The sequence below is a fragment of the Corvus hawaiiensis genome, chromosome 6 (assembly GCF_020740725.1).
Source record: "Corvus hawaiiensis isolate bCorHaw1 chromosome 6, bCorHaw1.pri.cur, whole genome shotgun sequence".
NCBI classification, from domain to species: Eukaryota; Metazoa; Chordata; class Aves; order Passeriformes; family Corvidae; genus Corvus; species Corvus hawaiiensis.
In genome coordinates, this window is record NC_063218.1 from 11171129 (window position 1) to 11196739 (window position 25611).

The following is a 25611-nucleotide window of genomic DNA, read 5'->3' on the forward strand; positions in this document are numbered from 1 at the left end:
GGGCAGTTGAAATGAAAAATGGCTCATTAATCCAAGCCTATGATTTAATGTAAAACTAGCTGAAGGAAAAAAATTCACACACTCAAGCAAGTATTTTTCTCTACTGCCTTTTTTTTTTTGGTAGTTCTTCATTCACTGGCTATCATGTTTCTTAATCTTTAAAATGCTACATAGCAATACAGACTGGATAATTTCTAAAGAGTTTAATATTAGTTATTTTATAACCATTAACATTAAAGTATTTACTCATTTGATAGATCATATTTTCCTGGATGAACACCAAACAATTGCTAGTTTTGGGTTTAAGAAATGTATATGCTTAGCACACACATGTTAGTAATTATTTTAAACATTTAAAAGAAAAAAATCGGTACAGGAAAGTCTGTTTACGCAATACTGATAATGCTTTTTAAGATCAAAGTTCAAGGACAAGTTGCTAAAGTAACAGGACAAAGAGCCTCCACAGTTCCTTCACATAATACAATATATACATTCACTGACACAACCATACTGATATAGGAAAGAACAAGCTTCTGTAGTATTTTCCATGATGGACTTTTTGTTTCAATAAATTAAATACAACACTGGGATGTCAAAAAAACCTATAAAAGCATGAACACAGGACCAGAAGGACAGCATTTAGCATACTCACTCCACTGTAGGTCACATACAAGGGAGAAGAGAACGATCTATTTCACAAAACTGCATTCATTGATGTTTTACATGAGATTTGTTTTGTCTCAGTGTTTTGTCTTTTAAATGAATTATGTATTAGGGTAAATTATATTTTATAGCAGCATTATCTTGTTTAATCTATCATCGTACTTTGCATAACATACTTTTAGCTAAACAGAGATGCTACCACCTTGCAGCCGGACACAATTCCTTAATTGCCATGCATGCACATAAGAAGTGCAATTACACTGGAAAGGCCAAAGTACTGCATATTTGTTCTCTACATAAATTACAAGTGGCAGGAGTAGGTTTCTGCAATGAAAGTGATCTTAAACACTGAGATCTCAAATTTCAGCAGCTTGTAAGAAAAATGCTCCTGCAAACCTCAAAGCAGTCCATTAGCACCACGATTCTCATAAATTCAATTACATTGCACATGTCCAGTCAGTCTCTTTTGTATAAGAAAAATAGATGCTAGTTTTAAACGAACAGGTAACAGACACTGCTTAAGTTTAAACTTAAGTATTCCAATAAGAGTTTGTAGAAATTATCAACATACACGGTGGAATTTCTCTGCTGTACCAGGAACAAAACTTGACTTGCTTTCTCATTTACTTGCTATCAGTTTTGCTTACTTATCTGTACTCTGCAGTTGAGAAAAACACACAATAAGTTTACATTTCTGACCTCTTGAGAAATTCTCACTTTTTCCTCCTTTCTCATGGTTTCAACAGTTTTACCAATCAAAATTTGGTAAATTTGTTTTTTTAGTTATCAGACTCAAACTAGAATCACCTCTTCTGCAATTTTGATTCATCAGACTTTAATACTGTACAGACAATGAAAACAGAGCTATCTCCTAGGCAGCCATTTACAACTTAAAAACATTAGGAAAGATTTAATAATGCTCGCCTCCCTATCAGAGTCCTGTATCAGAGGCAGACAAGCTGAGACACCACCCTGATGTTCTTTTACACAGAACAGAGTCAGAATTTGGCAGAGTTCTGAAGTCTCTACTTGAATAAAACAAGACCCATGCTCTCTGCATGAAATGTGCTCAGAAAAATGACCTGTCATGTTAATTTCTTTTCCACCCCCTCACTTTTATTGGGTGGGGTTTTTTTGGTTGTTTTTGGGTTTTTCAAATAGATATGACTAATAGTACCTCTAATGTTGAAACCATGCTAAAGCAGAAACTGACATCACCAGAAGATCAAAACCAGGACTGATCAAAATGTGTGGCAAGATCTTCAACAACAAAATATCAGAATCTGTTTAATCCTATCACATGCAGATATTCTATATTAAGAAACCAATTCTATACTTCTCAGCACTAAAAGTCAGTACGTATGTCCACAGCTGTCAATATAGCTCATTTCTCCCTACCTTGATAAAAACCTTTATAAGAATATTGTATCCACATTTTTGAGCCCAAAAGTCCAACTCCAAAAGGTAAATAGTAACTTTTAAAATAAATTCAGAACTGTATTTGAAAATAAAAGCTGATGTCCAATCTCTATCTTTAAGATCATATCAAACAATGTTCACTTTTATCTGAAAAAAAGCCCAAAACCCCAAATAAAACCAGCAAAAAAATCCAATCCCAAACCCACAAACTAAATCACGACACTTCATCCAAGAGGCCTTTATATGGCTATAAAAGGATTTTACCCAGCTTTTAAAAACTATATACAGAAATGCTACAAAAAAGCGTATTTTTGAATCATGCCCAAATTTACAAATGCATGAGTAACATATGTTCATTGGGAAATTTGCAACATTTCAGAATATTAAGTAGTACTGACTTATTTTTTTCAAATTTGTTATTCTAGAACTGACAGAGAACATTTTTTTAATGAGTATTACTTGAAGGTTAAAGTTAGATTTGTGACACAACTGTATTTGACAGTGCATAAAACATCTTATCCTAGTTAGGGTGTCTAAATACTATTTTTAAAAATTCTCATTGCGGCATTTTCTTACATATTGTAAAGATCCAGACCACATCCTTAAAAATCTCACCACTTTGTACAAAGTTATCTCTTATTTTAGTTTACTATATTTACTGTTTACTAAAATCAGCACATTCTTGCAAAATAACATCTGAATACAAGTACATTCACCTGTTTGCACAGTTAAAAATCTCATTTACCATGAAAAAATTACTCATAGTGTAACAATGAATTCAAGCTTCTTGCATAAAGCTGAAGTGAGTAGCTGCGAAGAACACAAACTCCTTCAGTGTGTCAGTGGTCAGGTATGCACAAGCTTGGATATGCTACATTTTAAGTATATTTACATAATAATACTGAACACTTAAGTGGTTTATTTCATACAGAACATAATTTTTAAATTTTAAACAATTTTCACAATTTATAGAATTGTAATATTTTATATTTAATATACTAGTTTTAACATATCCTAAATTACAAACTGCTTTCTTAGGAAACCAAAAATGTAGAAACTGGTAAGTTTCTGAAGGCTGAAGCATCCTTTGCCATTTATATTTGATACAACCAAAGCACTAACCTGCAAGCTTTCAAACCCCAATAAAATAAAACACATCTTTAAGTCCAGTAAGTAATTTTTTCCCAATAAACAACTTAGAGCAAAAATCAATTTTCTGTAACTTAAGTACCTGTACTACCAATGTTAGCTAACAAGGGGAACTGCATAAGCAGAAATCAACACAGCACAAATTTGTTGGCACAGAATTTTTCTTTTTTTGGTGAAAATAGGTAAGATCTTTTCAATATGTTTGACACTGCTCTGAAGGCACTTCTCCAGAGATACTTATGGGTTATCTGTGGGCAGACAAGCTACCTGTTCTACCCAACTAAATCAGGCTGCACTGCGCTGTGCTGCAGGGAGCTTCACTAGCTTGCAGCTTTGCTAATACGCGGATCTTGATGTTCCACAAACAAATTACATCAGAGACTTCTCTTTTCTACATTCGGCTCTATTCTTAGAGCCTCTTAATTCATAATCTATTTCCTTTTCTTTGTGCATTATCTGAGCTATCCTGCTCCTCCACTTCCTGGATAATCTGAGGGTGCATAACACTAATCATAAATTGCTCCAATGAACACAAATCATACCACACTAATACCAGTCACCAGGGAAAATATGCTGGTATTTCCAGAAGCTTATCATCAGCACTTTTGTGCAACAAAGTTTGCAGCATGCCTGAAGATCATAAAAGTATTTCTTAAATAAGAAGTCTTGATGAAAAACCACCTTGGCAGCTCCTCCTTTCCTTCCCACTATTTCAAGTGATCTGCTGACCTCATCTCCAGAACCACAGCGCAGAAGAAGAGGTGGTTATCTCACCAATACTACAGGTCATTTAGAACTTACCAGTGACAAGCTTTCACATATCTAATATGGATCTTTACGTATACAAAGAACCTCATTCTATATTTTGTGCTTAAAATACAGTCTCGTGTAAAGTATATCACACCACACGGTAGTCAATGCAACATTTGTAAGAAAATACACAACTCCTCCTCTACTACAGACAAAAGAAAGGTTCCCCTGGTACTGTAGCCATAGAAATACAGCCACCTGTTATAAGTAACAGGAGTTTGAAAGCCGGTTAAGCACAGCTAACCTGAAGGAATACTATGTTCTTCCCAGCACTTCATAGAAGTCAAACCTGTCTTAATCATTTCAGTCCTTTAAATTACAGCCTACCAGTCCAATTTAACTCCTGTCCAGACACAGACATTAAACAATACACTTAAATATGTCCAAAAAGAAAGCTTCCCAGGTTCACTTGACCCACTAAATGTGCATTAAGTCAAGTATCTGTATCTTTTAGAGGAACAGCATGACTGGCCAACAGTATTCTCAGCAACCCTAACAGGTTGGAATTACATCAGGAGTAAGCACATGCAGTGAGCACAGCCATTACGCAGACACCATGGGACTGGGTACATCTTCATACTAAAGCTATAACTACCTTTACTAATAAAAGGTGGCAATTACTACCCCTCACTAGATCAACAAGTGCACCAGTGTTCCATAACACAGCTTGGCCCTTGACAGCCTGGGGACGTACACACAGCATCAGGCATCCACCAGGGAGAAGCTCAAGATCTTTTCCTTCCTTTCACCTGAGGGTGGGGGGAATGATTGGAGACTCAAGGCAATTACAGTGCACAATATTCCTACCATTTCTTCACATCAAGGTACACTGTGTCAAAAAGTGCTAGAATGTTCTGTGAAAATACCTCAGACGGTTTTTAAGATTTTTTTTTTTTACTCCTCCCTCTTCCAAGTATAAGCAAGCATTCTCCTGCCCTTCATTGGCCTACTGGTTTAAACTGCAACACAGCCAAGGTGAAAACAGATCTTAAACTTCACCACTGTAAGATGGATTCATTCTCTCCTCTCCCATTTGCACTCATTATTCCCATTTCCAGCTCTCTGTCCACGTCGCTTGTAATTGCATGCTCAGTTCTGGTATCCCTGAGCTGCAGTACCAGGCACTACCAGAACCACTGTATTTAAAATAGGACCAAGAAACAAATGTTTTTCTTTGTGGCTGAGTCTTTGAACAAAAGGTTATGCCAGTCAATGTGGCTGTATGCGTAACTTCTTATAAAAATCACTACTTTAATTCAGTGTCTTTTGCTTATGTCACTCATGCCCTGGATGTCACAGCTTGTGCATGAACCTTCTATGTTAGTTTAAAAGACAGAACATATTATTCATAATCTGTGGTGCTAAATATTCTTATCTAAAAATGTAATAAATAGATTGAAATTAACTAAGTAAGCAGTAGTTTAGTCTTGGAATATTTTAAACAGCATCTTGTATATAGGCTGCTATACTAACATAATGGACAGTATTTCAGATTCTTTTTGTAAAAAAGGTATCTGTGTGAAGAGAAAAATCTTGCAATCCAATTTGATCTGAGTGAAATGCAGTGTAATTCAGATAGGCTGAGAAGCAGAGTTTATTTTAAAGAAACACTAATACATTATGTTAAGAAAACGATGACTGGAGGAAAGAATCCAATAATTTCCCCAATAATTTCACATTGCCTCCACCAGTACTCAACATTTCAGTGATCCATTAGCCTTTCACTGCCAATCTTGAACACTGGAAAGCAGTACACACTGCACTTCAAAACTGCTTTTTTTTTTGTTTCCTCTAAATAAGCCTTCAGAACAAATAAAGATGATTAAAGCTGGGTTAGTAAGAGAAGACGCATCAGTTATCATCATCTTTTTGTCACAGATGGGAGTAAATATAAATCTAGAAGATAACAAAGCCTTAAAATCAACAAAGGAAAAATTCATATGCACTAAAAAGACACCACTATGCTTGACCTGTGCTCAGGAAAAACAGACCCATAAATAGTGACAGACCAGGTCTTCTAACAATGTCAAGAGAAATTTTAGTACAAGCAAAGCATGGTTTGAGCACACTGCACTGAGGACAGATGCCTAATATTTTGCAGAGAGAGCCCAAATTCTGCTTTTACGCGAGATGAGTGAATATGCTGTCACACAGACATTGCCTATAGTGACTGCCAAGAAGGCAACATACTGGAAGTCCTCAAATACTGATAAAACAAAAGAAAAAACCACCCAGTGCAAGTATATGCAGTCTGCCTGTGTGCACAGCCGATATATTATGTATGCTGCCCAGTTATTAGAAGTATGATAGCTGAGATGCTTCTTGGTCTCATGCCCAAATTTCCCCATAAGAGTAATTTTACTTAGGAAAGACGTACCTTTTAAAGCTGGCAGTTTTTGAAGCTCCCTGTTATTGCTAACATTAAACCTTGAAGAACTCTGACGCTTTTCCTTCTTCACTACTGTCTGTGGTGCTGGTACTTTGATTTTAGATAGTTGTGCTGGGGGAGGAGTGCTATTTGATTTTTTATTTGACACCTGTTTAAAAAGAAATTAAAGCAGTTAATTGGAGCTGAACTTAGAAAAGTCTTCTAAAAAGCCATTTTAGTCACAGAAATAACTGAAAATGAATATGCTTTTAATTAAACTATTGTATCCATCATCCTCTGAATGTATTGCCACCTATTGTTCTGCTCATCTTTTCAGCATTCATTTCTGTACCATAGCCCTCATACAGATGGGAATGGATCACCTTGGTACATGCAGTAGCCCATTTATTTGAAGTTACCAGACAAATTAAAAAAAATTTTCAAATAATGTAGTTCCTCAGCTACTCTCACCTTCCCCCCCTCTGAGAAGTCCAGGTCTCCAAGGTATTAAAGTTCATCTTCAAAGGGATCAGAGAAACTTGTCTATTTACAGCAGGTGAACCTTTCACTGCCTATTTGTCCTGTGCCTCGCTGCCAGTCCTAAGCTTGGCCAGGACATTCAGGCTTTGATATAAAGTTAAAAGAGTGAGTCTTACTGTGGGTAGTAGCTTTAACAGCTTCTAAAACATACCTTAAGATTTGTAGTGGTTTACCGCCTACTCAAAGCAAGTTGCTGTTATGGTAATAATCCTTATCAGACTGTCACTGTACCTCTGTATGAAGTTTATAACATAAACCAAGAAAAATGGTTCCCACTATAGGTTTCCAGTTGGCTGTTTTTTCCCTGACTACACTTGACAGTGCTCTCTCTCAAGCTGAATAAAATGCATCCTTAACAAAAGCCTGTCAGAACTTGTGGTGCTGCCTTTCTCGTTCCCCTTTTTTTTGAAGGAGGAAAAGCAGGTTTAAAGGAGGCAATAGTTAACTTTTAAAATATGAATAATTTCATGATATTCATTACAAGAATGATAAAACATCTAGGAGTGATACATTAAAAATATAGAAACAGCTGACAAGGACCTCTTGCTGCAATATCATAATTCATTTTGCAGGCCCTTAATTTGCTGTAGAAGTCTCTCAAATTTGCAAACTAGAAGCACACACAAAATATACCTTGGCACTCTTTCCTTACAGGAAAGACCATATTCTTCTCAGAAGGTGCCCACAAGATAAGAAATAGGGAAAAAAGTAAGATGGGAATAGGATTCATGATGGAAATCAAGTTGTAATGCTGGTACTTTGACAGTTTGACTTGATTTAACGAGAATTTTGTTAAGTATAGTAGGTATGAAAGCTGCTTCATTCCTGCATGAAATAACATCGGTGGCATTTTCACAGAGCTATTGCTAAAAGCAAGAGAAACCAATTTTCTTCATGTTCTGAAAAGTATTCCCAGAAAAGCTGGGAACAATTTGCATAGTCTTGTAGTGTATACATTCAGTGCGCATGGAAATGCTACCATACATAAATATCTACCTTTTGAGTCTCCAAGACACTAATTTCATTCAAATTTTGCTCTAGTAGCGTAACTGGAAAAGAATATATGCTTCAAGAATAGATTAACAATTGTACTATATTATACACACAGTACTTAATATACCAAAGATGACTGAAAGCAACATTTAGTTTTCATTAAACACATTTAAGATGACCATTTTGCAAATTTAATATTATAAAAGCAAAACCCCTTATACAAACTTATAGAACAAATAAGGAGAGACAGTACAGTGAATATTAGAAGCCTCAGTTACCAAAAACACTCTAGAACTTGTTCCAGTGAAAATGGAATACATCAGCAAGTTGAAAGCATTTATGTGCAAGTAATACCTGTTACATTGCATTTTTCAGACTATTTCACTTTTTAATCTCAAAAACTAAATGCTGAAAAATGTTTATGCTGAAATACAAGTGATCTGCAAGGTGATTTCTATCCATTAATTGAAATTTTAAAAAGCATTACGAACAAAATTATTAATAGACTAAGCCAAAAGAAAAACAGCACTAAGAATTAGGAAGCAATGACTTACCGTGTATTAAGCAATAAATGCTAATTAAGATGCATTATAAACATTATTACTGCACAGGATTCTGTACTTTCAATATTGTTCTTCAGCCTAATGGTGTTTTTCTGAACTGGCTACTTTCCACTGCCACCTGTATTTTTTCATTACTTGGAATAGGAAAAGCCATTTTCCTGTTCCCTCTATTAGCAAACAAATTCTCCATTTCAAATTAACAGGTGCTTTCATCTCATGTGTCTGCACACATGCACAGACTACAGTACCCTAAGGTAGCACACACCTCAGGGAAGCAAGTATTTGAAATTGCAGAAAAATTCTAAGATAGCCAAAAGTGGTTATTTAAGAGGATGGGTAACATTTCTAATCAGAAATGTTGAAAGAAAGCATTTTTTGTTGTTATGGCAACTTCCCATCTAGAAGTGATGACTCCAGAGTAATTCTAGCTCTGAATCACTGGACCATTTATCCAACAGATTTTCTCCTCCTTCCTACCATCAAGCACGATCACCCCTGCTTTTCAGTCATGATCCAGTCAGCCAGCACATACCAGAAAGCTGACAGAGTAAGTTCTAAAACATTATTTCAGTGTCACACAGCTGTGCCCAATGACCTCTGCAAGTGGCACTGTGGTGCTACCACAAAAGAGCTGGCCTCCAGAGCTTGCAGACAACATTGGACAGAAGGGCACCTGGAGAAAGTGAGTTAACTTAAGTCAAAAAGCTCAGCAATTTTAACTACATCTCTTTAAAAAAGGCAAACAAATTCAGACTAACAATTCTGTGTATCCATCTGCTAAAGATTTCAAGGTAACACACTTTCTATGAAAGTACCGTGCTTGTTAGCTCATATCGAAGAGCCAAGCTCAGTTTTTTCCTCCCAGGAACAAACCAAACTACCACAGACACCACAGCTCCCAAGAGTAAGTGATGGACATTCTGCTACATCAGTGACCAGTTCGATGTACGTGACACCAGAACAGTCAAACTACAGATACCTTTTTATCGGTTCTCTTCCTATGACTAGAATAAGAAATACCTATTCTTCCCCTTGTTCTGACAAATGGCTCTCTCCTACCCAAATATTTATAGAGATAGGCACATTCAATTCCAGAAGTGCTGATAAATACCTAAAAAAGTGCACAAACTGCTCTGAAAAATGTCACATTGAGAATGGGTTTCTTCAAATCGTAATTAAAACACAACCCTCAGGTTTTCTGATCCATTTATTTCTGAAAAGCTAGAGCTTTACATATTTCAATGAACATTAAGACAATCATCTAAAGTGTGATTTCAACTTTTAAATTCTGATTTTAACAATTGAAAGTATACAGTTTATGTTCCTCAGTGCTCTTGACTAAGCTTAAAATTAATTCAAGAGAGTGAAAGGTGAGGAGGAGAGAAGGTTTCTTGCCAGTCACAACAGTTCAAGGTAGATAGTCCTTGCATCCCTTCATCCCTTGAGTCCTGCATCAAGCAGGATCTGGTACCTTCCTTCTCTTAACATCACTCTTTTGAGGAAAGTTGGATCTTTACCCCCTCTGGCATTACACAGGCAGGTATAGATTAGAACACAACACTACATTTTCAGCCAGGGAAAGAAAGATATGAGTAGACCAAGCACATCTACAGCTACAGCCGATTTTTCTTTTAGAAACTTGTCTATTGACAGCAGGTGAACCTTTCACTGCCTATTTGTCCTTTGCCTTGCTGCCAGAGTCCTAAGCTTGGCCAGGACATTCAGGCTTTGATGTAAGTTAAAGGAGTGAGTCTTACTATTGTAGTAGCTTAACAGCTTTAACAGTGTTTAACAGTAGCTTTAACAGTGTTCAAATCAAACTAATCATCATCAAGCATCCCACAAGGCAGCTTTTACTTTTGGACAACTAACACATAAGAGAAAGCATAGTGGGACCTGGAAAGAGGATCCACCCTGCATCCCATGTACATTAATAAGTCTTTCAGAAGACCCTATTCCTCCCATTCTGACAGTCTCCCAAAAATTCAAGCTACCTTGATAAACAAGGGCAACCAGAAGAACTCTGTCTGACCTTGCCTTTCAAAGCACACTCACTAGTAACTGAATTAGACCAAAGGACACAAAGCCTTCTGATCCACAAAATCAAAAGCCAAACCAAACCAAGCCTAAAGTGGTGTCAACTCTATAATGATGCAGCAAACTTGCATGCTGCTTTCTAAGGTAAACTGATAAGAGTAAGGTGAGGATTTGAAAATGACAGTAAAATCACCTTGATGTATCTGTCATTAAAAGATTTAAAAAACTGGATGGCTTACTAGTGACAAAAATCAGATCTCCTAAGCACAAGGCAATGGAGATTCTCTGCCTGAAGAAACACTGTGCTGGGCAGCACCCTATATGGTGTTTCTTGACACATATCAGTCTAACACTAACCTGCAAATTTCTGCCTTCTAATAAGTATCACCACTGAATTCAAGTTTATATCAGTATGCACACCATTTCATGATGGCAGCAGCAAAACCTTGAGAAAAAACTCTGAACTATGAAATCTGGATAGGTGAACCCTGTACCAATTCACACATGACTAAGGTTCCCCGTGAAAGACAAGTACACAGAGCAAAAATCACAGAACACTTTAAAAGAATCATCAGTCTGAATCTGAAACAGAGGGAAATACTTATTTTAATGCAGGATTAATCCCTTCCCTCTTTTCCTTTTGGTATAGTAAGTAGCCTCCATGGACTTATTTTTCACTAAGATGAACAGAAGTCTGATCTACAGCACCCAGAAGAGCTTGTTTCTTGCCAAGGCAGCCTCAGAATGCTATGAAAGCACTTTGGATTACATCTAAAACATACTTACAATGAAATTGAAATACAGGTTACTGAAACTAAACAAAGATCATCACAAAACATGAAAGGGACATTAACAACTTGATTTTCAAAACCGTATGAGGGCCCAGTATGTAACCAAAAAAATCTGGCTAACAGGTTAAGGCTTTTTACATAATCAATGCAATTAGGTTGAGAAACAGAATTTATTATAGTCTCTTGAGATGAGAACTGAAATCAAAGATCAAGGAGTCAAAATGGGTGGAGAGCAGTTAAAGAGCCTTCCATGTAATATTTTCCCCTCTGCAGTAACTTCAAAGTAGTGTGAAAATCTCTGAACACTCCAGGAATCTTGAATACTACCACAGAGCTCTCTCCTTTCCAGATCTTCATTTACTGGTTTGGGGGTGGGAACAAGGACAGATCGTCTCTGGCATATGGCCCAGCTGCCATCAACCTGGTAAATATATCCACACCATACCTGCAAGAAGTGGGCTGGTGATGTGACATTAGCAGCTGGGACCAAGGCAAGTTATTCAAGACAACACACTACCAGGAGAGCAGTATTTGTCAGCTGATTTCAATTCTGTGTTGTTAACAGCAGCAATTCAGCATGGCTTCCAAGTGGATAACAACAGAATAAACTCTTTTTATTTATTAAAGATAAGGCCTGACAGAGCTATCCAGACAGTCTGCAGTAATTTTAGTTCATGCAAGTAGTGCCCAATTGCTGGCAAGCAGTTTATTATGGAGCAAGTAGCTATGATTTTTAACATCAATATTTTCAATCTACAGAGAATCAGTAGATAAAGCTTGATACGGAATCCACTGGATACACAAAAGGAAGCACTGATCCATAAACAACACAGTTAAAAACAGCAGGGAAACAACATGTTTGCTGGGTACCATTTTGGACAGCAGACGTTTCTGAAGTTCTTTGTTGAAGATTTTTGCTACTATGCCATTATTGTTCACTAGTTTTACTACCACAAGCCAGTTTGGACAAACAACTTACGGAAGAGTCTCTGGAGAGGCATCTTATGGTGCTGAAGGCTTTGGGCAGTTTCACACAGATGGCCATTTAGATGTCTATTGTTTTTCCTCAACAAAATCATTTGCCAGAATGATATCTGGATTAGCTGCTAGAATGATCTTTGCAGCTGCCTTTCTAGCAAATATGCTTATTACTGTTAAAGAGTCTCAGTAGTAGAGATTACTATCCAGTGTATCTCAGCATAACTTACTATGTTTTTATTATAGCAAGAGCTGCATCCTAAAGCTTTGAGGATCCATGCTGTTATAATGATAAGCAAAAAGGCAAAGTTTATATATTTTAGCACTCATGGATTTATGTTGTAGTACTTGTTTAACAACCACGATTTCGCATTTACATGCAGCAGTGCTACTGCTGGCTATTCTCAATGTCTAACTATGGAGTTCCATTAGTGTTTTGCCACAGATAGCATGGAGTCTGTTGAATTGCATCAGTGACTGGGATGTTTCCTACAAGCAGTGAAGGCCATCTGGCCCTCTTTGCTGTGGAGGGGTACCCACAACAAACTTTACAGTCACAAATCACTTTAGAAGACTGATCCACAAGTTGCTGAACCTCTTCCGTCTTTCTTGCTGCTGTTTATTTTTCACAACACAAAGCATTGCTTGTATTTCCTGTTGCTTACAGACAAGGCTCAAATTTTATCTTCTAAAGAACTGTATCATCACAGCTTTGTGTAACAGACTTGACTTGCAACACACCAAACTAATCTCATGTGTCAGCTCAGTGTGCTGCATCCTTGACATTAATACACTATAATTTTACATTCACAATTAAATATCAGTAGTATAAGGCTTGTTTTCCATTTGCTTCTTGTAAACTTAATTTTGCTTTAACTAGTTTACTCCAGGAACAAGCTGCTATTTGATTCCTTTCAGTCAGAGCTCAGATTTGCAGCCCGAGGTTGCGGAATACTGGCAAAGATGAAGAGGATGCCCAGGCTCAGACTTTAAGTGGATTCATGCAGCATTGTGTTTGCTGAAACACCACCATCAGTGAGCACCTGGTACTTCACAAAAGCAGCAAAGCAACACTTGTTTCCTAACGTATCTTCTATCACAAAACTTCAAAGCACCAGATGCCCTTAGGAAAAAAAAATTGCTACCTGCAACGACCAGCTAGCTGATTAAGTAAGATTTAAACTAGATAATGTCCTAAGGATTATTTTAAAACATCTCTATAAATATAAGGATAAAGAATCTGCATAAAAGATGGCCTAGTTTAAATTACTTAATTAACTCCTATACTGTACTGTAGATTTTAATTATATACAGCCACTGATGAGCTAAGGCAACTGCACATGTGGCTTTACCACTGAGGTCTGTATTTTTGTGCTCCCTGATCTATTCATAGAAGCTTCTCACCTCACACACTCATATTGAAATCTTTTTTTACTTCACCTCCTGCCCACCAATTTGGTGTTTGTACTGGATGCTATTTGAGAGAGTTATAGTCCATGATAAATAATCTGGTCTAGTGGAAGGTGTCCCTCCTCATGGCAGGTGGGTTGGAACTGGATGATCTTATGGGTCTCTTCCAACCCAGACCATTCTATGATTCTATGAATAATAACCTTAACTGCTTCTACAGAACTGTTACACCAAATCATTTCATCTTTGGCTCTCATCATGCTTTTATTTTACATGTCACTGGAGAAGCTCACTTGTAAGTATTTCAGACTGCTAAACTGAGAAGTGATGAGGAAGTATATAAAAGTCACTATAAATGTGCAGCAAATTATAATATTTGGCAGTCATCTTTTAAGAAGCGTATTTAGGAATAGGCCAGGATCTTTTTCCTAGCTTTTGGCTGGTTGCTTTTTGTAAATGGCCCTCTAAGCCTACCATCCCACTTCCAGAATTACAAATTTATTCTGGTTTCAAATGAAATTGAGGGGGGGAAAAATGCATACAAGGTATGTTTTTCAAGTCTGTGAATATGGGTAGATTCAACAGCTACCTATTTTTTCTTAGTATTTGTATTCTCCAAGAGATACCTACATTAGTAATTCGGTATTACACATGTTAATGGATATCTGAGTACTCTCTAAGTGGCAGGCCTTAACTCTTACAAAAAAAAATAAGAGAAGCAATTTGAAACAAAGGATGAAAAGGATGTTTTCAGTTTAGAAAATGCTGGTATCCATTTTTGAAAGGCACTTTGCTCCTTTTGATCAGAACAGCCTTTACCTTCATTGCTGTGCTGCTTCAGGAAGGATTCAGAGAGCTTAAAAACATGATTAAGAAGCAGAGGATAGCAAGTACTAAACCAAACCACACACAGTTCTCACACCTCGCAGTATGTTACACAAGTAGTTGTCAGCCTTGTGTAAGAAGGGCATAAGATCCTGTTTTCAGAAGCATCCCATTTTAGGTAATAAAATACTTGTATAAACAGTGTTTGGTACACTTTAATAATTCCATTAGTTTCAAAAGCATAATATTAAAGTTACATAACAAACGCCGTTAAGGTAACTCCTCCACTATTCAGTATTAAGGTGCCTTTGCTTGGACCACAGAAGGAAATTCCCGTTCCCAAAACAAAAAAGCCAAGATGTCAATAAAAACTGGAATTAGGAAAATTACAGAAGTTAAAGACAAACCAAAAGTTGCGTAGATGCTCTGATAACACATATGGCATCTCTCTACTCATCAAATAGTCCCTCATTTAGTACTAGGAGTGTATACATGTTAAATATTTTTTAAAGGTTATATCAAGCCACTAAAATAATCTCTCCAGGAAAGAAAATCAGAACTGCAAGCCATGATCAAAAATTAGTTTCAAATTAATTTTTTAAAGAAGTTGGCACACCGGTTTAAAACCAAACAAACCCACTCCAAAGCCCACAGACTTTATTTTGTATCAGTTATAACTGATTCAAGCAAAAATCCGTCCCAACTTCATACAGAGTTTTGGTTGAAAATCCTGTTTTGCTAATGTTACAAGTAAAATCCCAAACTAATAGCCCTAGAAAGCTACATAATGGGTCTAATGCTGTCTATTTATAGTCCTTCCATGGTTCAAACTTGAGAGGACAAGTTGTTTGAAATTTAATTTCATAATATATCTCTTCTTCCAAATGCAAGACCACCAGTTTTAAGATCACCTCTATCTACTACTGCATGGGACTGGCTCATGAAAGCACTGGCTACTCTGCCTGTCCAGCTGGGGCACACAGCTGAGCACATACTGAAGAGAAGAGCCAGGGCCCAGCCAGGGTTGTTACGTGATGAAGATGCCTACCACTGCTAAATGTATCTCTTTGTAAAGGACACCAGCTTCTATGAAGAACATATAAAGAACAATCTTACATCTCAAAGATGATGAATCCAATGTATCCAAAAATGCAGTGCTACTGAGTTACAGAGATTGCCCAACTGGTGTGAGGTTGACACACCCGAAGGATGGGAGGCCATCCAGAGGGGCCTGAACAAGCTTGAGAAATGGGCCCACGTGAATCTCATGTGGTTTAACAAGACCAAGGGCTGGTGCTGCACCAGAGTCCAGGCAACTCTGGTACCAATCCAGGCTGGGGATGAATGGATGTAGAGCAGCCCTGCCAAGAAGGACTTGGAGGTGCTGCTGGATGAGAGGCTGGACATCACCCAGCAATCTGCACTCACAGCCCAGAAACCACCAGCATCCTGGGCTGCATCCAAAGCACCGTGGGCAGCAGGGCAGGGAGGGGATTCTGTCCCTCTGCTCTGCTCTGGTGAGACCCCACCCAGAACACTGCATCCAGCTGTGGAGTCCTCAGCACAGAAAGGACATGGACCTGTTGGAGCAAGTCCAGAGGAGCGCCACAAAGATGATTAGAGAGATGGAACACCTCTGCTATGAAAAAAGACTGAGAGGATTGCGTTTGTTCAACCTGGAGAAGAAAAGGCTTTGGGGTGACCTAACTGAAGCCTTCTAGTACCTACAGGGTGCCTACAAGAAAGATGCAGAAATTTTTTACAAGGGCATGTAGGGAGAGAACAAGGGGGAATGGCTTTAAACAGAGAGTAGGTTTAGATTAAATATCAGGAAGAAATTCTTTTCTGTGAGAGTGGTAAAGCACTGAAACAGTTTGCCCTGAGAAGTTGTGGATGCTCCGTCCCTGGAAGTGTTCAAGGCCAGGCTGGATGGAGTTCTGAGCAGCCTGGTCTGGTGGAAGGCGTTCTTGCCCATGGCAGAAGAATTGGGAGTAGATGGTCTTTAAGATCCCTTCCAACCCAAATTGTTCTGTGATTCTGCAACTGAACAACAATAATGGAAAAGACCTAAATGACGGATGCTTTATATAAATGAATAAATATGTATCTGTGACAAGAAGGTATTTCCAGAAATTATTTAGGAGTAGTCTTAATACATGTTAACAAGGAGGAGAAAACCCCAGAACTTTCTCCCCTCCCCCATCCCCACACCTCAACCTCCTCTGCTATGGTGCCTAAATGAACTGCCAAATTAGTACTTACTTGTGCCAAGACTTTCAAGTATAATTCTATTCTCAAACTGGACACTGTGTAACAGTCCCTGTGCACCATCTTCAAGATCAGGTATGTTTGTTTCTCAGGGTAAATAGCACCACAATGAAAATCACAAACAGTAAACATGAGAAAAATAAACAAGAGATATAGAAAATATCCAGTCAACTTTCTAAATAACTTCTGCTGGTGATCACAGAAACCTGTTAACACAACATGATGCTGGATTTATTGCTTTTGTCTGTTCTTTGCTTTCCTTTAAAGGTTAGGATACTTCCGCATACAATCTCAGCTAAAAAAGCCGTGCAAAACCATCAACACTGCTCCTACGACACATTCCTTTTGTAATTTCCTACTTTTAATGGAAGTGACAATCATATCTGTTCATATAATCGGGAATCAGTAAAAGTAGTAGTGAGAATACCGACCATCTTTTACCACCATGTGCGGGCCAATATAGGAAAGGTGATCATGGAAAACTGGATAGCCACCTCTTCAGGTTCTTTCAGAGGGATGAAAATCCTTACTTCTGCTGAAGTGTTTTGAAGATGGCCCATTAAACAGAGATTTCTGTAATTTTTCAGCAATTCCATTTACTGATGTATCCAAAAATGCTGAGTAGCTTAAGAAACTAAATTAAAAAGGCCTCAAAAAGCACAGAAGAAAAACTTCTAAGAACAAAACCTTACAAAATTTCTGCACTGGAAGCCATTACCAGTAATAAACCTACTGAAAAGTGATGGCTGTGAGACAGTGGCAGGATAGAAGCATGGATCAGCACTTAAAAGATTTTAAATTCTTCTTAAAATCGGTTTCAGCAGTGATTGTAGTCCAACATCAGCAATGCATGCTGTCAATAAATCCATTTCTTGCATAGCAAGAAAAATGGCTAATACAATTTACATTTTATTACATTTTGATTTGTGTCTATTAAAAAGAAAAAAAACCCCAACACATCAAAATACCTTTAAAGCAGAAAGAACCAACCAGGACAACACGTGGAATCAAGAAGATAATACACAAACACACACATGCTCCTCAAAACCACATTAGTCTTCCGTTTGCTTTTCTGCATGGCAGAAGGATGAGTTATAATTTCTGTTCTCATTTGCTGATAGTCATCAAGCCAATACTTTCTCAAACAACAAAAATAGTCTTTGCCTCCTACAGACCACTCAGATCTGGACTGAAAATTAATACAAATTAAATTTAAAAGTTTCATGCCATCTTAGGCCAGTCCAGCTAGACCTAGAAGCAGCTATCACTCCCAGTCACCCAGTTTTATACCAGACTATTGTCTTGTATGAAAGGCTACCAGCTACTTCTGACCCTTCCATCCCCCAGGTGAACCACAGTAGTGAATTAATTGTCCTGGACTGTTACAGTGACTGGTGAAAAGAGCAAGTTTTAGCACGTACTCTCCCACAGACAAAAAAAGTCAGAAATAAAGCACATATAGGGTTAAAATTTTAACTTCCCCTGTGGTAGTACTTGAAAACCACTGCTAAAGTACTGCACTTGAATTATTTTAGGTTAGGTTTTTCTAGAGATAGAAAAAGGTCATGTTTTCCAACAGTCATTAACTATTACCAAGTCACCTTTTCTAAAAAAATTAGCCTGTCCATAAATTACCACTGCCTTAACTCAAAATGAGACCTCCACACCCCTGTGACAAAACAGAACTCTTCAACAAAGCTTATCCAGGAGACAAATAACTTCTTCAAAAGCCAGTTAGATCACAGGGTATATGTCCACAAGTTACCACGTGTTGGAATAGCCAATCACCACATCCAAGGGATTTAATTTTCATTATTAGTTTTTGGTGCAAGTATAGTTTTTGGGCACTGTTAAACAAAGGCCCCAAGAATTTACAAGAGTAGAGACATTACTCCCATAGAGAGGAAAACCAATACACAACAGATTACGTCTTTGTTTACAACCTGATGACACTAATACGCTAGACTAACTGCTGAAATAAGAGGTTATACCTCAAGGAAAAGATTCAACTGTTCTGACAATTATTTAGTCTAATTCATTAACATTTACTAACAGGTTACAAACTAAGCTTAAATAGAAGCTTAATCATATTAGCTTTTGTTCATAAATGAACAACATGCACAACTGGAAACTGGAGTAATGGCAGTGGGTACAGAAGGATAAGGTACCCTTACCTCATACAGACTCTGCATTTCTGGTACCTCTGTCACAGAAAGGAGAACAGTAGATGGAAACAAGAGAAGGACAATCAAAGTAATAGGACTCCTCCCACCTAGGGGTCATTAAGCAGGGTTTTGGGGGAAAAAAATATCTAAATAAAAAATATACATTAAAAAACCCCAACATAAAAATGTCAATTTCATAATTAATATTTTTAAAACAATTCTATACAACTTCCAGTTAAACAACTTTCTAAACCACATACTGGCTTAAAGAAAAGTATACCAGGATGGAAGACCATACATACACATTTACTGTTTCTGATTCTCTCTCCTTGAGGATCAGCAGCTGACCACACAGCAAATAAGAAGAGAGGTCCATGGTACTTCACATGTGGCAAGGCTTTTTTAGTATTACATTGAGTAACCAAGCACAGTTAATGCAAGAACCATCAGCTTAAGTAATTTTCACCCTCTTTTAGCATGGGCATTCTGGACCTGGTATACCAGGAATCATTTCAATCCCTTTTCAAACTTGCTGTACAGCTTCCATCAACTGAAACCTCATTTCCCTGACTGCAAGACAGGAAAAACACGTGCTCATTTTTGTAAATATTAAGATCTGTTGTACTTTTTTATCTATAGAAGTTCAAGGCATCATGAATTTGTTAAGTGCTATAAAAGTGTCTATAAATAAAGTATTTGTGGGATGCTGCTGCTTGTGTTGTCCCTGTTCTTTGAATAGCAGACAGTTTCTAGTCTTTACAATCTGCCATTTGCATTAAATTAATTTGCATTAAATGCATATGCATTAAATGCATTTTGAAAAACAAAAAGCCGAATGAACCAGCATATTTCCAAACCTACTCATAGTCTAGAAGAAGATTTTTAAAAAGCCATGTTAAAACACATGTAGGACATAAGATGACAACCATTTCTGAAGAGAAAGGAAACCTAGAAATGTATTAACAGTGTGCTCCAGAATATTTCTGTATTTACCAATCTTTGCTATGTTAATAAACAGCCTCCTTTCTGCTCCTATAAGCACCAGCTAACATACAGCATGATTACAGCCAGCCAAGTTAGAATGCAAAGTCTACATTACTGTTTGTGTGCAATTAGTCTACTAATTAAGATAATGAGTCAAGCATGGAGGTGTTCAAAATTATACAGAGACTAAATAATGCCCCCTGGGAACGACAACTGTACTATATGTGCCAGTCCCATTCCCAGTTCCTTTCCCATTCTGCCCCTGCTCACACATGATCAAGTATCATAGACAAGTGAACAGTATTTTTCATTGGAAATTCTACCTGGATGGACAAAAGAAACAGTGAATGAACAGTAAAACATATTCTTCAATTGAGATTCATGTCTCTCACATTTCAAGTTTAAAACCCAAAAATCTAGATCTACAAACACAGAAAGAAATGACAAAGAAACCCACATACACATTTTTGGCTAGCATACAAAGCTCTTCACCTACTATCTAGGGGAGCTTTACACTCGATCCTGAAGTACCAAGAGGGATAAGAAAGTAAGTCTTGGTCTCAGCAACTTGTCATTCAGAAGGTTGAGAAAATAAGTATTCAACAAATGTTCTGCAAAGATGGTGATAATGACAAGCCTTACAACTGCACAGGAGTTAAAATTATGGCCAAGTGACACTCTTTTTACTATCATAGCAATATAAAGACAGAACACATCACAATGAAGTACACCTATTTACACCACTATAAACATCTACACTGACATTTCCCATTTCATTCTACAAGCTCCCCTAATAGCTAAGATCCCTTCTAGTAGCTAGGCTCCCTCCACCAAAACTCAATCACTCTTACGGAAATTTGCCAAAATACTTTTACATGTAATCTACAAGTTTTAATGATCTTCTTCATTTATGACAGTAGCGTGAATCTCTCTGCACAACAGACAAATAAGAACTCATTGTAGTGCACATAATAAATAGTCCAACCCACCTATCCCTAACAGTCATTTCAGAGCAGGAAAGACGGTAAAGCTGGATGAGTATTTTGTTCTAAAACATTATCTTTCAGTATCAAGATGTGTTGTTTAGAGGCTGAAATACATAACTTTGCCGTGTACCATTTTACATTCAAGCTACTATGAACATTTTAAAGGAAATTCCAGGAAATCCACCTAAACAGTGGATTTCCAAATGAAACAAAACTACTAATTTTGAATTTCTGGATTAATTTGGGAAAGGGAGTGAGTAATTATTTAATCGACCCCTTTCAAGTTGCTGTGCCTTGCTGGTGGGCAAACCAGAGAGAAATGCAAAAGGAAAAAATCAACAGAATAATTAGTCAAAAATGGCACACTTATACCTACAAAAAGAAACCACAAAACACAACAGCTGGCAGCCTTTGATTAAGCCTAAGGTCTCCTGACAATAAACCAGGCTACTGACACTTAACTGACATGCCAGCATTGACAGTTTGAGAAAAGAGACCTCTGGGAATAACAGAGAATGCTAAAAACGACAATGAGCAACAAGAGAAGCCCAGAAACTCACAGTAAGACTAGAAAATAAGACAGATGTACATCTCATAACCAAAAAAGGGAATAGATGAGTATTTAAAACTGTAGCAAGGAAACATCTATTTACTCTAAATAAAACTGACTTCCTTAAAAACCATTGTCTCTTATCTTGTCAAATACCAGGACAGTAGTTCCACAACCATTTTCCTTCAAAACTACCTGTCATGTCAAAATTACAATGTAGAAAAACTTAAAACAGTTTTTAGAAGTTATTACAAATTAATATGAAAAATACTATGTTTTTTAGTAATATTTACCTCATGTTCTTGGTTATCTTGTCCATCTTTGCCACTTTTTCCACTCTTTACTGATTTTGCAGGTTCCTTAAAAAAAAAAGTTTGCAGTCTCAGGTTTTTTTTTAAAAACAGAGATCTACATAGATTTTCAAGCCAAGGAATCAGGCTTTTTTAGACACTCGCTAAAAGTAATAAAACTGACAGAATAAAAATGATACTATCTTACTGGAAGATGATAATATTGACCTATCAGTCTGTACAAGGCCACTTTAAACATTTTTTATCTGTAGAAAGACTTCGGAATTTTATTTATGCCTCAAAATTCACCTATAAAGATAAGCTTTCACATACATATGCAGGCAGGGACAAAGAATGCAAGTGATCTGAACTATGTCTAAGAAATTACTTAGTTTTACTACCTTGCTGTTTTTGGTTTTTTGGTTCAGAAATATTTATATTTAGGCTGGCTTTGAAACTAGCACCAGTATAGTACACGTTTTACACTTTATTATTCTGCCTGTTCTAGGGGCTAAAAAGTTTCGTATTAGAAGTAGGCCGACAACTCAATTTTCTCCCTCACAGAATTGCACTTATCTTGAATCCTTCACCCATTTCTGAGATTTGTTACTCTCAAAAAAGTGACGAAAAGTTTCAATGTTTTTAACATCAAAAGTGCCAAGGATATTGGGAAAATGTTAAAGCAAACAACCCCCACAAACCACAACACCCCACCTCCCTACATCTAATTTTAAAATGACGTTGACAAACTAAAAGCCAAACAGAAGCAGTCGAGGGGGACAGCAGCTGGTTGAGGCAGACAGCACACTTCACTGTCTCTGACTTCCACTCATATGGCTAATTACCTATCACACAAAATAAAGTGCAATCCAGCTAACTTCCTGCCGGATTTACAAGTTTTCTGCGATCGTTACTTGTGCAAGCCCCTTTCGTAGCCACCAGACAAATCACTCCCTGGAGCCTGAGGCAAAGCGGGGCCAAAGCTAGGTTCATTCCTATTGTCAGGAAAAGGAGCTGAAAGACTCCCAGGAGCGATTAGTGCTCCTTGAATACTTAGGGAGATCCCCCAAGCGCAACTCCCACTGCAGCCAGAGCTACGCAGCAGTGAAACTTCCACGACGGGGCCCGGGCAAGTAGCCGTGGAGACGGACCCCCCCACCACCTTGCCGTAGAAATTACCCCTTCCCTCTCCCCAACATCCCCGGGCCAGCCCTGAGCAAGACCCCCTCCTCCCTGCTCCGCCACAGCCAGCCCCGGCTGAGGACACGTTTTCCATCCCCTCCCTCCAGCACTCCCCCGCACGCCAAACCCACGGCCGTCCTCCACCAGCTCCCTCCCTCCGACGGCCGCCGGCGAGACGATACCAGGACCCCGCCTCGGCACCCCCGGACTAGGCCCCGCCGGGAGCTGCCCCATCCCCGGCACCCGCGGAAAGGCGGAGGCCGGCACACAGCAGTGAGGGAGGGAGCTACCCCTCACCCGGGGCTGCTCCTCGCGCGGCTCTCCCAGCGCCGGGGAATGGGCGCCGGGCTGCGCTCGCCGCTGCCGCCCCCCACCCCAGGCCCCTCCTCCCCGCGGGGCCTGCACCCTACGGCCTCCCCGCGGGGCTCGGCCTCCCCCGATCCTCCCGACTCACTTTCTCCTTCTTGTTTTTATTCGGCATGGCCGCGGAGGCGCAGCCCCCGCCGGCCCCGCTTCGCTCCGCGCCGCGCCCGCCCCGCGCTGCCGCTCCCCCGCTCCGCGGCGGCCTCGGCGCCCCCCCTTCCTCCCCCGCCCGCGGGGAGCGGACCCTGCCTGCCCATTGGCTGCGCGTCACGTGGGCCAAGGCTCGCGGCGCGTCACCGCGCGGGCGGGGCTGGCGGCGCCCCCGCCCCTCAGCGGCTCCTCCGGCGGCTCCGGGGCTCTCCTGGCAAGTCCGGCGCTCTCCCGGCGGGGTTGGGGGTCTTCCGATGGGCCTGGGGCTCACCCGGCGCCTCCCCGCTCCTCCGAGGCTCCGGCCACGCCTCAGGATGACCCTGTAGGCTGAGCGGGGGTAGCGGGGAGGGCTGAGCTGTCCTCAGGGCCCCGAGCCTCCGGCAGGCTCTTTCTCAGCCGGTGGCAGCCCGTGGGAGGCGAGGAGTCCCTGTACCCTCTCCCTCAGCCGCTCTTAAGCGAGGGGCGGGGGCTCCGGCCGTGGGCGTCCGGCCGCCCGTCATTGGGGAGCGGAAACCTTAAGGGAAAGGAAAAAAAAAAAAAAAAAAAAAAAGAGATAAAGCAATGTAGGGCATGCCTGAAGTTCGCTGGCCCTCTCGTAGAAATCCAGTGTGTCCATCATCATTTTGAGGTCTTCAATATGCGCTTGCAGTATGTGGATGAGGAAGGTGAGCTTTGCGAAGTTGCAGCCTGGTTTTGTAACGATATCTTGGTTGCCTTTAAAAGCCTGAGTGCAGTTGTGTACGTTTTCATTATGCCCACCAGTACCAGAGATAATATTTTCCAAACAAATTGCTTTTTAATCTCCCAAAACCAGAATGCAAAAATTAGGACAATTTTAGACAAAAGAAGAAATGTGCAAATACTCCATCTGGAAAATTTACGAACTGAATTTCTCACATGGTCAGATTAAGCCACAAATTACTGTTAGCTGAGGAAAAAGTGCAGCGGACATTAGCACTCATAATAGCATCAAGACATAAAGGAGTTTAAATTTAGATTGGACATACTTGTTAAATTCTAATTGTGTTGTACTGCTAAAGGATAGAAAAATTGCAACTTAATAAATACAGCATAAAAGTGAAATTTACCTCATTCCTTACCTAGCCTGTGAGTATCAAATCTAGCATGAGCAAGCAGGTATGCTCTCGTTTTTATGAAATGGGATTCTAATAAACATTTGTGTCTGATGGGATACTATCTAATGTTAGATGCTTGTATCCATTATATGTGAACACTACTTTTGCTGTGGTGAAAAGGACAAAGAAACTTTCCCTTTTCCAGGCACTGCAAAGAAATTTACTGACTGTGGAGAGCTATTCCTCTTACTTCAGCCCCCTTCCCTTCCTATTTCTTAAGTGCTAGGAAAGAAATTATGTCTGTCTCTTATCCTTTCTCTCATCTTCTCTGGTTTGAGAGCTTGAGGTGCAGTTACCACTATTGTGCTTCTGCTGAGAGCTGATCATGAATGAGTTGCTACTAATAAATGAATAACATGGATTTTGGACATACTAAGAGACAGCAAAGGAAAGAAATCTACCTCCATGTGTAGTCCGGAGTTCGATCAGTATGTGAAAGGGTTTGTATAGCTAAGGATAAACTCAAGAGCTTCCAATTCTTTGTTAAGTTTCAGTTTTGTAGAAGCTTAAAGCACTCTTAATTCCCAGCTATTGTGCTCCTGTCTCCCTCCCCTGCACTGATGCTGGTACTGTGAAGCTTAAACCTGTTTGTAGAATTTATCAGGTTGAAAACTGTCCTCCCAAAGTGATTTATTGGTTTGATTTTGGTTTGGAGTTTGTTGTTTTGGGGTTTTTTTGCCTTGAACTGGCACACCACCACCTGCTTCTGTAAACACTAGCATTGGCTGAAGGAAGGGGGTGGAAATATGTGGCGGGGGCGGGATGTGACCTCAGCAGCCTAGATTTAGATCAGTTTAAGCCGCTTAATGAGTTTCTCATTGGCTCTTGGCCTCTTTTGTGCTGCTAGTGCTCATAGTTTTTCCAAATAATGGAAAAATTCTGTCAGTTTCGTTCTTACCCAAGTACTTCTGAATAGGAGCAGCAAAAATTCTGTCCTTATTTTGCAGTTAGTTGGGAAACCTTGAATCAATATGTTGAACTGGATACAGGT

The 25611-nt window shown here is 39.1% G+C and overlaps 1 protein-coding gene and 1 long non-coding RNA gene across 6 annotated transcripts in view; one reads left to right on the forward strand and one right to left on the reverse strand.

Annotated features, from left to right (window-relative positions):
• Window positions 1-23522, reverse strand: part of PPP2R5C (protein phosphatase 2 regulatory subunit B'gamma) — a 79129-nt gene extending 55607 nt beyond the window's left edge. The window contains exons 1-3 of the mRNA XM_048306194.1: window positions 23426-23522; window positions 21793-21858; window positions 6419-6578 (exon numbers count right to left, since the gene is read on the reverse strand). Of these exons, the coding sequence (XP_048162151.1) occupies window positions 6419-6578; window positions 21793-21858; window positions 23426-23452 (253 nt within the window). The 5' untranslated portion in view covers window positions 23453-23522. The remainder of the gene's footprint in view (window positions 1-6418; window positions 6579-21792; window positions 21859-23425) is intronic.
• Window positions 23523-23645: 123 nt separating this feature from the next.
• LOC125328036 overlaps window positions 23646-25611 on the forward strand; it is a 75810-nt gene continuing 73844 nt past the window's right edge. For all 5 annotated transcript variants that reach the window (XR_007204506.1, XR_007204507.1, XR_007204505.1 and 2 more), the window contains exon 1: window positions 23646-24149. This is a non-coding gene — a long non-coding RNA (uncharacterized LOC125328036). The remainder of the gene's footprint in view (window positions 24150-25611) is intronic.